The sequence below is a fragment of the Saccostrea cucullata genome, unplaced genomic scaffold, assembly GCF_032062105.1.
Source record: "Saccostrea cucullata isolate Sc308-1 unplaced genomic scaffold, CSIRO_AGI_Scuc_v1 ctg769, whole genome shotgun sequence".
In the NCBI taxonomy this organism is placed as follows: Eukaryota; Metazoa; Mollusca; class Bivalvia; order Ostreida; family Ostreidae; genus Saccostrea; species Saccostrea cuccullata.
Genome location: NW_026935864.1, coordinates 408,095 through 421,067, shown reverse-complemented (window position 1 = coordinate 421,067; position 12,973 = coordinate 408,095). Strand labels below are relative to the sequence as shown.

The 12,973-nt window shown below is 32.4% G+C and overlaps 1 protein-coding gene across 1 annotated transcript; it reads left to right on the top strand.

The window, feature by feature from the left end:
• Positions 1-10,551: 10,551 nt before the first annotated feature.
• LOC134244072 (uncharacterized) lies at positions 10,552-12,715 on the top strand. The gene is given in 1 exon segment (XM_062726347.1): positions 10,552-12,715. A coding segment is annotated over 1 exon segment (2,049 nt). The 5' UTR covers positions 10,552-10,615; the 3' UTR covers positions 12,665-12,715.
• The last annotated feature ends 258 nt before the right edge of the window (positions 12,716-12,973 follow it).

The window sequence follows — 12,973 nt, the reverse complement described above, 5'->3', positions numbered from 1 at the left end:
ATCTATGTTTATTATTAAATGCACTCTCAACCACTATTGAAATAGTGGTCGTATTTCAATAGTGTTTATTACCTAATCTTGTTATTGAAATGCACTCTCAACCACTATTGAAATAATTATTTCAATAGTGGTTGTATTTCAATAATGGTAACCAACTATGTTTGTAATTGAAATGCACACTCAACCACTATTGATATAATTATTAAGGTCTTCCGTTTCCAACGGAAGACCTTCTACTGATTCTGATGATTAAGATTATTCTTATTATTCTTTTTTTTTTCCTTTTCCTAGACGCCAACTTTGAGGCCTCATATTTCACTCATTTCTCGATGGATTTTGCTCAAATTTTCAGAGTTGATAAACGTTACTAAACTCTATCAGAATACTATCTAAAATTCCAAAAAGTCACTTCCGGTTTTGAGTTATTCCCCTTTAAACAAAAATTTATAGGCTTTCGTTTCCAGACAAAGGCTCAGAGACGGCTAAAGCTGGAGCAAAAATTCTACTGATTTTAGATAATAGAAAGATTGAAATTGTGCATAGTGGTTTTTGTTTTTCGATTTCTCTACTCACAATGGTGCTATATAGGGGTCAAAAATTAGAACGCCTAAAAGCGCGAAAATTTACATATATTTTGCTTTTTATCTTCTAAACTAAAAATATTTTGTTAAAACATATAGAACAAAATTTGTGCAGAATTACAAGATCTTTAAAATGATATCTCAAAAAAGGGCTAACCCCTAAATTAGGGGATCTAGAGGGGCCAAAAGTGTTTTCCAGATATCTCAAAAAGTATTGAGAATTTGTAATACATCCAAGAAGCAATGTTGTTCAAAATGTCAAGCTTTATCTAATGAAGTCGTGAAAATGCGTCCGGTGACGTCATTTCCGGTTAAACCGGAAGAAAACAGAAAATGCATATTTTTGCTGTTCTTGACAAGTTTTTGGGTAACATATATCACAGGAAGCACAAAACGTAATTTTCCGTCCATCGACATCACTTCCGGTAAAACCGGAAGTAGCCAAAAATAGCTTATTTTTTTAGGTTTTGATGCAAAATTGAAATTATAAAGTGACTAGAGACGACTAAGCTCATTACTTTCTTTTTGCTGACGTCACTTCCGGTCAAAACAGGACGGAAGACCTTCTCGTTGCTTTGCAACGAGCTTTGCTCTAGTTTCAATAGTGGTCGTTATTTCAATAGTGGTTGCAACAACCCAGTCTGTAAATTGATTTTTGACGTAATAAAATTTGCAAATTTTGATATGGTATAGCATTGTCTATACTTGTATTATCCAATACTTTCCCGAAATGTTACCCCTATTAAACAAAAGAGAATTCAGTGCATGGACGACTTTTGTATTTTTTCATCTAATTTTAAAGAATTCTTACTAAAAATACTACCTAAACAATGCATACTTCTTCATGCTTAGGAATAGAAGTTTTGAAGATGTCAGCAAAGTGCCTGTACTTTAGATTTGAATCATTGTAGCGTAATTTCAAAAGAACCAACATTCAAAAAATAAATTAACTAGCTTTTATTTATATACTGCTAAAATACATGTAAAAGCTCTAGATGAAAACGTCATAGACAAACTCTTATAATTTGTTGTGTATGAGTAATTTTGCTAAATTAGGTACTTGAATAAATTAAGGAATCTACGACAGGCACAGTACATTCTAGTGACATTGCCGTTTATGAACATGGAGATGTTGATTTCTATATTAAAGTACGATAAATTCCTAATCCATCCAATCTGTGAAAGAATGAAATGACACGCATCAAGTTTCCCCCATAGTTTCCAGTCTGTTTTCTCAACAGACTTATTACTGTTAAAATAGGTTTACGCTAATTTCAAGATGCAACATCTTTAATTGATCTTATGCATTAAACGTACCATATGTCTTGCATACCGTAGTCTTAAATTACTGTATCAGGGTTCTCCATCGTTTGAAATTTTATGCGTTGCAGAGATAACGCAAAACACTAAAATTTAGCGGTTTTTTCGCGATCAAATTCGCTACAGAATCACTACTATTCATTATACCCCCCGCTTGAAAAGCGGGAGGGTATATAGTAATCGGTAATTCCGTCCGTCCGTCCGTCCGTCTGTCCGTCCGTCTGTCCGTCCGTCCGTCTGTTACGCTTTAGGGTACCCATCTCTTATCCGCAACTCCTCTTATACCACTGAGTGAAATTCAATGAAACTTTCACAAAATCTTTATTACATGTTGCCATTGTGCACCTCCTATTTTACTTTTTGGCCTGACACATATTTTGGGTTTCCCGGCCATGGCAAAACATGGACTTTGTCATCAGTTATAACCATATGGGAGGCGGGGGGTATCATTTAGTGAGCTCAATGCTCACAGTACCTCTAGTTATAATTTCAAAGGAATACATGCGCACACTTTTTTTTTAGAAATCACCAATTTGTTACACAAATGGTATGGTCGTTCATACATGTATTTATGAATTATTTAAAAACACATGTTGTGAAAAGCAGAGGAAATTTTGGTCGATACAGTCGAACTACTTACCATTTTTGGAGGTAAATTTGCCATGATTTTTGTTAGTTTTCTTGATCGAATTACCGAATTAAAATACTTTAAAGAGTCCCTTGAAAATATGAACTTTTTTGAACTTCTTTAAATTTTATTAACATCAATTAATGATTTCGGTACGATGTTATGTTTTACTTACAGACTGCCAACATAAATCTAAAGCTCTATAAAAAAAAACATATCTTAATATTTTGGTATATACATGTAAAATATATACAATATTGTTGTATTTTTAATACAACTACCAATTAACTGTTACATGGAAGTGTGAAAACAATGCATAAAGTCCGGTGAGGGTCTAGGAGAATTGATTATGCAAAGTGAGGCCCTAGTTAAGAGTTCTACCTTTTATAATTGAAAGACGGTAGAATTGTTTGTTTATCACAGATCTTACTCTGTTGGTAAAATTTTTACTGTGTCGCACGCATAAAAGAACTATATGCGGTATATTGCATATATTTGCCCCCACAAAAGTCAAATTTTGAAAACTTTCTGAAATGTGCTGAATTCATTAAATTGTATGAGAAATATAAATTAACAGACCATATTATAGTTTCAAATGACGTCACAAAGTAGTCCGACTTTATATCCTTTTTTAGAAAGAGGACAAAATGGACAAAATTTCAACAATTTTAGCTTTAAAATTTATAGAGCGCAAGTTTGTTCAGGAACAACATTTACATATTTCATTAAAATTATCATTCTACACATTATATCGAAATATTGAGCCTGAACACCCATGCACTCGGTGACTTTATCTCAAAATATCGACGAAATATGTACATTTTTCTGTAGAATTCATAAAAATCTAGAACTGAAGTCATGTTTGTGACGTCATTTCATACATTTGTCGTCATTACTTATTCAGTCCTTTGAAGTCAGCATACACTCCCCTGTTTAAGAACATAATTAAATATGTCTCCATCAAAGTTTGATTTGGGGGGCAAATATTGTTTATTACCGAATAAAGTTCTTTGAATTGTTATTATGTCGAAGAAAATTTTACTGTGTCGAGACCAACGCAGTAAAACAGCTCATAGAGAACCCTGCGTATAACATACCTAAGAAAGAGAGCTGTAGGTCAAAGGCAGCCAATTTCTGAGGGTGGTCCTGGTTGTGGATCTGAATATCTTCATTCTTCAGTGGTCGAAGCTTTGCTAGCCTTGATTTTATATCACCTAGAGGGACCTGCAACAAAACATCTACATGTATGACATATCATGCATAGTGGATACATTACAAAACTTGCATTCGATAATTACAGTAAAGCATGGTTATAGCAATCACGCTTATAATAATGATGAATGGAACAGATGTAACAAATTACGTTGACAAAGAATCTCAAATGTTGGTTACCTGCAGCTTGTACTTTGCTATGTATTTTACTGTACTTACATTTAGTAAATGTTAGATTTTTAGTAGTCATGCAGTGAAAAAACTTCAATGATCAATCGTACAATTCATTCTCTTTTTATATCCTAACACTGAAATGCTGCGGTAAATTCATGAATGACTTGATGAATATTTAAATTCTCAGGGATTCATAGAGGATATGCATTGTTTGTAGATGAAAATGGAATTTAATCACGAGTTGGACAGTATTTTTGGTATTTTCACGAGTGCGAAGCACGAGTGAAAATATTCAAAAAAGCCTGTCTCACGAGTGAAATAAATTCCATATTCAACTACAAAACATTGAATTTTCTGTTTATTACATTTTTTTAAAAAAATTCTTTGATTTTTTCTTTGCCTCTGTCTTTTTGTAATACAGTTATAGGCTCGTGACGTCATAGTTAAGCGTTTGAGACGCCATAGCTATTTGAGATGAAAACATTGTACACATGGATTTAGCAAGATATTTTGGTAATTTTGACAGATTTATTCGCTGTCTTAATTGTTTATTTATTTCCATCTATCTTATATTAGGTCAAGGAATATTTTTTTTACAGCAATCATCATTATGGGAGAGTTTTCCCGGACTTCTGATATTCGTCACACTGTGACAGGATATCATTTTGATATCCTTTTCACACTGTGACAGGATATCATTTTTATTCAATGAATAAATTACAGTATTTCACGGGTAAAAATGTAATGAATCCATTTTTTTGTTTGCCTATCCTTTTCACTTGAAGGGGGAGAATTTCGACATTAGCCCCGGATGTGAATGTCAGGGGCATGTTTTCTTGAAATTTATTTTTTAGGTAAATGTTTCTCTGCAGGCTTTTCTGGAATTATTATAAATATAATTTCAACGTTACATGTATTTCCAATCAGGAAAATTTTCATCACTTAATGGGGAATTTTGATACCTAATGTTAAGATACCAATTACTAATTCCTGATTCTCAGTTTTGATTCTAAATCCTTGAGATACCTTCACCTAGTACATCTGTCCCAATACTTTTATGATATAACTCTTTTGCTTCAAGACTAGGCATCACATACAAAGGAAACTTAGAGCTGATGAAAATCAACATCACATCCTGGTCTCCCTATTACCAATCTAAATGTTAATGATCTAATTAAATGGAAATTTAATTTTCTTTGAAATTAGATAATGAATTGTATTTTGAATATTTTGAAAAAAAAATCTGCACAAGAATTAGTTATTTCTCAGATTTCCAAACAACATCTTTTTAGGGGGATGGGGTAAACTGTATATAAAAATTAACACTGGTTTTTCAAGAATTGGTATCTTGAAAAGACTAAAGCATGAAAAAAAAAATATCAAAGACGAAATATTGCTGTTTAATGCTTCATTCATTTGTTAATTTGTAATTAGTAACTCTACATAGTCAATCCTCCTTAGTCTAGTGATGAACACTGTATGGTCAGGTTTTAGGGAGAAAATCTTACGAATAGGAATGATGAGATTCGGTTCCTCAGGTGTCAGTTCTGTGTGGATCTACAATGAGCAAGAACATAAACTCTAAGTCAGCATGAATATTCCTAAAGTTTATATACAGTACAACTTGTCTATTTCTCTATCTGTCTTGTTTATTCAAGAGAGGATTTATTAAGTTGAAAGAACTTGTATTCAATCTTTTTGTATGCATTCTACAATAAAATGTGTTATCTATATGAGAAATATTGCTTTTTTTCCAAGAAACTGAGTGGACAAGACGACATTCAACAGCAGAAAACATTTAAAACATTCCAATTCACTGAAACAGACAAAACATTTTTGTTCAGAATAATAGCAGGGAGCTGTGCAAGATACGATTGAAAGCAAAATTCCGTGTTCAATCTCCTACATCTTACAAAATCAATGCATTTAAATCATAGTGACCATATATTTTAATCATGGCAGGCTGCCATGCTCAAACTATTTGTGGAGAATCTTAAAGAATTCCATAAATATTATACTTTGAAATAAGAATGGATCTAACAATACAACTGATACATATCATGATATACAGTAAAATTTATAAATAGCATGTACATATACTGTGAAATACCATATTCACAATTTTCTATAGATATTGGGTCTCTATTCAAACATGGGAAACTATCTTTTATATATAAGTTTTAAATGAAGTAAAACTACATGTTCAGATCACACAAATATTTCATTATAACAATGCATCACCTTATAGGAAATTTGTGTGACACCAAATACAAATTGTAAAACTGTACATGTAGCATTTAAGCAAACAATAATCTGTATTTTTTAACTTTAATTTAACACCTAAAAATTATTTCATTTTTACTCCACCGCAAAGATTAGTTAGTTAATTATTAGAATCATTAAGAACCGACAAATAAATAAAATTTAATTATATGTAAAAATAATAAAATGACAGTGTCATGGACAACTGTGATCTCATAGATAAAAAGTAAGTTAAATTCTGCTTTGATCAACAACGTACATAGTATTTGGGATGATATCAGACCAATTTTTTTCACGAAATGAGAGATTATTAGATATTAAGGATGAATTCTTCTGATCAATTTACCCCAAGTGGGTCTTCGTACTTAGACATGTCGTAAAATTCAAACTGATAACAATTTACAAAGAAGTTTTTAAAGTTTTTATGATTTATATGTTTAACTATATTTATTTTTAAATAAAAAATCTTTCTATGTTCTATAAATGACCAACACGTGTGCAAAATTACGATATTTACGACATAGGCCTAAGAAAGTCGACAAGTGAAATCGACATCGAGAGGGGAAGACTCAAGAAGACGGGATCGCCCGTTTCAAAGCGACAGGAATGCCGAATGGCACGCCAACCGACAGAAATTTTAAAACATTAAAAAAATTGTCGAGATCACAATTAAGCATACAGGAACATTCTCGAAAGCGGTACCAAAACATGCCAGCCAAGAGCGCCGAAGTGTGTTGACGCAGTGGAAAAGCGAAAATGTAGGTTAACAATGCTTTCAAACTGATTGAAAATAGCAATGTTTATGTGTTATAAATACAAAGGTTTCAAAATACATAGTATACTGTCACATTGCAAACTCAAACATAGCATATTACATGTTACATGTACGTAACGTTAGGCCTAAGGTCTCCAGAGGCGTGCAGACGACAACATTCGTATTATCTTTTTTATTACAACTTTAGCTTTTAGTATATGATAAATTACCTTTGATATTGTAAATGCAGAATCTCTATCTCAAATTTATAGACATACCGTAAGAAAATAATAAGATAACTTCTATAATTTTTAGCTGTTTACATTCGGTAAGAAACTAGGTCGCTTCATTCTATGGCGGCCTATGCGGGTTAAAAAAATGGAATATTTCTGAAACATCATGGAACATGTAGAAATTATTTTAGTCTAAACTACAGGCCTGGGTTCATAAAAACAAAGTCAGGTAGACATAACAATGATTTTCCATTTTTTGAATAATGATATTACCAGTAAATTATAATCTAATTTTTTTCTAAAAAAATTTTTTACAGGTATATAAGTCTTGTTTTCACAAGAATCACTAATGAAGGCTTTTAGAAGAGAGCAGGGTTTAAGAACCACTAAAATCAGATGGAGAAAACCATAAAAATCAGATTGAGAAAGTGGGACTGGATTTGACTAATCCCTGTGAAGCCACCATCCAACACCAAAATCCAGGACCCAATCTGGAACCCCCAGGCCAAGAGAAAGAGAGGACATCCAACAGACTATTGTGAAGTTAAATGTGTTAATTGATTACTTTTTGTTCTTAAAAATCTTTTCCTAACAAAATTGTAAATATTACCTGAAATTATCACACTAATTTTGAATATTTGGTGAATAAAACACATACTTTGATGCCTAAATGCTTGATTTATTTTCATTAAATGCTGAAAAAGAAACATGGGGTGGGGATATAAAAAATATCAAAACTTTCTTATATGTGCACTAACCCCTACTTTTCATGCTATGAAAAGAAGCCATAATACCTAAAGAAACTTTACAACAATTTTCTTAAAAAGTTTAATTGTAGAAATATGTTTTTCTTTGGTTTTTCGAGCAATTTTATAGGGAAAAATGTGCCTAATTTTGACATGGGTGAACAACATTTGTGGGTACAAGTTATCTAATTGGTATTTATTTGCTCATATTTTGTTTAAAAAATCAACTTTGCAATACTTTCAAGTAAATTTAAGCCAAATTAAGTTTTAATTCACTGTATTTATAAGTTTTATGAGGTATTTTATTGTCTAGTAGCATTTTTAAGGAAATTTCCAATGCTCTATTTTGGCCTATGTTCAAAGGGTTGAACCTCTCTTAGATGAACACTAACATACATTTTTCTTGTCTTTAAATTATTCCTTGGATATTACACTTTCAGAAAAATATAAGCATTTGAAAAGTTTAATGCACGTTTTTTTCCGCGTATCATAAGAATACATCCTTAATAATTCGTTTCAAACATCTTCCACTTCAAGGATATTTCTATAATACTGATGGGTACCCATCTCTTATACGCAACTCCCTTTATACCACCCTAAAACATTTATTGATACATACACTTTAATGCATTGTTTATTACGTGTACATAATGCCATTGTGACCTCCTATTTTACCATTTGACTTGACACTTATTAGGTCTCCCAAAGCAAACCATAGCGGGGTAATATGCAAATATGCAAAATTCCCGGGAAAATTTATCAGATTTTGAATATCATTAAATGTTCACCTTTGCAACAACCGAGTCCTTATTACCATTCCCTATCATTTTTTCCCGAGACTTATTAAGTTAAGTTACACTTTTAAATAGCATTAAAATAATTTGACTAAATGCATGGATTTTCATTTATATTCAATTAAATGTTTATATATAAAAAAGAATACAAAAAAATTTTATATGAATTTTATTGATGAATATTATATCAAGAGATAACTTTAAAACACATGATCTTCAATCTTAGTACATGCACCCAGCTTTCATTTATACCTTTTTGCTATAGGCTAACAGGACATATGGTTTGTATTTTATTAAATATTAAAATATTCGTTATCTATATTATCTATCATATGATGTATGAAGCATCAACATTTTCATGTATAGTCATTCATGAACATGGTGAATAACTATAAATCAATCTTTTATACAGTTATTTTTTCTGCATATAACAACTTTTCATAATCTTACAATGACCTTGTCACAAATACAATTTATCATTGAGTCAAACACTGACGGAGGTTTTTCATATTAATTGTTAGTCCATTATTTATACACTGAAGGAGCACACGGCGGGGATGCTCACTCTTTAATGGAACATGATCCCACCTCTGATATTTCGGAGGTCCGTGTTTGCAATGCTCTCATTTTGTATTGGTTTATAGACTTTGATATTGAATACTGTTCATTATCTCCATATCTTTCTAGGACTTCCTCTGAAAAATATATAACAAACTCCATGACATTTATTTATTTCGTTCAGTACTAGATGGATGGAGGATTTTCAGAGTTTTAAAATATGGTTAATGCTAAGTTTTAGCGAAAGTAACATGTATAACTGGGAAGTTTTTTTTATTTTATTCCTGAATCACCTTTATGTATTTATATCTTCTTTTGTTGGTTTGTTTTGTGTGAGTTTGGCTGTGGCTGTGTCCTTTTCATTTTGTTATTTTTTCTTTGCAACTTTTTCCCGTAAAACTAACATGCAAATCCTTCCTCATCTTGAAAATAATTATTCCATCCAAAGAAGTAACAAAAAGGGAAATAAATGATCTAACTCGGCGAAAATGCCATCTCACTGCTCCATTCAGAATTTTATTACGTATTTAAGAAAAATGCATTTTTCAATCAAATATATAGTGGAAAAATAAAATTATTACTCACTTATGGCCAGCTACTGTAAGTTCTGATCTTTTATTTATCACAATTTGATAACAGGATACGGATTTCAATTTAAAAAAAAAAGGGGGGGTGAAGATAAAATACAAAATATTTTTTCATACCCCTAAATACTATTCAAATAGCTCAAAAAGCCTTTATATTATGTAGGGCTTAACAATATCTCACACGTTCAAATAGAAATCAAATAACTATAAAATGACCATCATATTGTGCCAGTCAATTCATGTTCATAGTCAAAAATCAAAACATTAATTAACCGTAGTCAGATATTCATGTCATTAATCTGATAATATCTCTGTAAACTTTACATTTTGTACATTTTTTTTCAATGTGCCTTAACATGGTCGAAAATACGCACTTTGAAATAAATTGTATTTTTTGAAATGATTAATTTGGTCCCAAATTTAACTCACTTTGATTTTTTTCAAAGTGTGTAATTTTGTGTAAGTGTGTAAACTGTGCGTTGTAACAATGCATGTAAATAGAATTGGTATTACCTTTGATTTACGAGTGTTTTAATGCTAAACAGAAAACGAAACAAGATTTTATCGGTATTTCCCTTAAACTTAATATACAGATATCCATTTGCAGAGCCAATATAAGGAACCTAATCAATAAGTGCTACAAGTATGTTTACATTTATTTTAACATACGAGTGTAATCATCCAACAGAAATGTTGCATTTCTCAAAAATGGTATTTTTAAGAATGTCTTTCCTTTATATCATTATAAACATAACTTATTTACAGGATGGACCACATTCCTCGTCTATCAGAGGTCCTGTATGTTGGTCTGTGTTGTAAGATAGGGACACCGACAGAAGTGGCCATCCGAAGGGACGTGCTGGACATGTAGGCGATGATAAAGAAATCTATTTCTAATCAAATAGGATGTGTTATGATGAAGAGTGGGAGTTATAGAGAGGGATTTAGGTTGAAATCATCTGACATAGATAAAATGTTCTGGTTGTGTAATCATAAATTAATAACTGACATCTCCCAGTCTCGGCTTGATAATACAACAAAACATGTCATTGTGCTAATGGAAAATTCTGATACACCACCAGGATTTGTCAGATTACGCCTCCTCACACCAACACGACACGTAATACCGACATCTTGTCTTGTTCTCTGTTATGACTGTGCTTATATATCTAGTCGTCTGTGGAGAGAAATACATTTTCAGCTGCAGCATAAGGCGTATACCAAAAATGAAACTTTAAGAATCCATGGTCCTTGTGGTAGTGGATTCCATGGACCAATAGAATTCGATGATACTGCATGCTTAGCCTCTATTCCTTGGCCCAAACTAGTAGGAAGTTGGGTTGACAGATGCCAGAGATACACCTGGCCAACTGCATCTGTGTTACAAAAAATCTTAAAAAGTGAATGTCACTGTGTGCCTATTGGTAGTAAAGTTGATACGATTTATAACGAATTGGAATGGAGGTTATCATTCTCACAAGCCGAGCAACAACTAGTGTGTACCATGAATCATACACAATTTCTATGTTACGGACTCCTGAAAATATTTTTGAAGGAAGTTATCAACTGCTGGGAGGATGAGTTACTGTGTTCATATTACATTAAAACCACAATGTTCTGGATGATGCAATCAGGACAAGTTAGATGGTGCCCGAACAAATTATTGGATTGCTTTTGGAGGTGTTTTAGATATCTTATTCATTGTGTTTATCGTGGAGTTTTCCCAATTTTTTTTATTCCACAAAACAACATGTTCATAAACAAAGTAGTGGGAATTACACGTGATTCTCTTTTACAACAGCTTTATCAGTATTACAGAATGGGTGTGTCCTGTCTACTGCTGAGTCCGACTCTCAGATCACTCCTAGAACCAGCCTTCAGTAGTCCGTCCTATGTGTTATCTCCATCTGAGGGAGAATTCATTGATATTACAGATTTAGATATATGTGGCATGTTTGAAATATTTAGCACAAGTCTTCCTGCTCAAAATATATGGGAATCTTATCTTTATTTAAAATTAATGAACCCACTATCTCGGTTATCAATCTCACCACACCAGTTATTAACATTACAATACTGTATTGCTGAGACACTTGTTCGTTTAGCCTTCATGATGGCAGACAGTACTTCATGTTGCACGCACAAAACTATCTATAACTTAGATACAACAATTCGTGGCATGTTGAAAATGGCAGCAAGACTAGGTTCTGTGTCTTATTTACTTTATCTGGCATTGTATTACTATAGAACAGGGAGATATGATAAAACACTTCATATCACTTTTATAGCAAAACAAAGACTATCACAATCCTTTATTATGTATAATGCAAATGTTGATAGGCAGAGGCACAATGATGATGTAGGTAATATTCCTTTGTCTCGACGAATGAATATAGTTTGGGTGGATGATGTTCGTTTATTTGGAAATATCCCCTGTATTGAAGAAATAAGTTTAGAACAACACGTGAGTCAACAAAATGTAGATACACTCTTAAATGTATCACCGTTTATAATTGTAGAGATCTTGTCAGTGTTATCTCACTATAGAGTGGGTAATAGATCTCAGTGTTTACAGTCACTGACAGACCTACAGACACTGCTGCTCTATGATGATGGGAGATACGTTCCTTTATTCACCAGAGACATATCCTGGCAGATACTAGGAATCTGTCAACATGTTGTGGGAGACTTACACGGGGCATTAAGGTCTTATGAAGAGTCGCTCAGACAGGATCCATATCACAGAATAAAAGAAGCTACAGATTATAGAATAAAATGTGTTAAACAACAATTACAGAGAAATGTGTACAAGTAAAAATAATATGTTTCTCAATGTTTCTGTCATAATTTAATGAGTTGAAGGTCAGGTAGCTGCACTTGTTTAATAAAGTTGTAAAAAGACTTGTATAAAGGTAATCTACCCTCAACGTAAAGTAGACTGCAATGATTCGAACAAACTTGAATCTACACTACATAAGGATGATTCCACATGAGTTTCATCTTTCCTGGCCCAGTGGTTCTTGAGAAGAAGATTTTTTAAAAATGTCATTAATTTTTCTCTAATTCATAATTATCTCCCCTTGGAAAAGAGCGTGGTCCTTCATTTGAACAAACTTGAATTCCC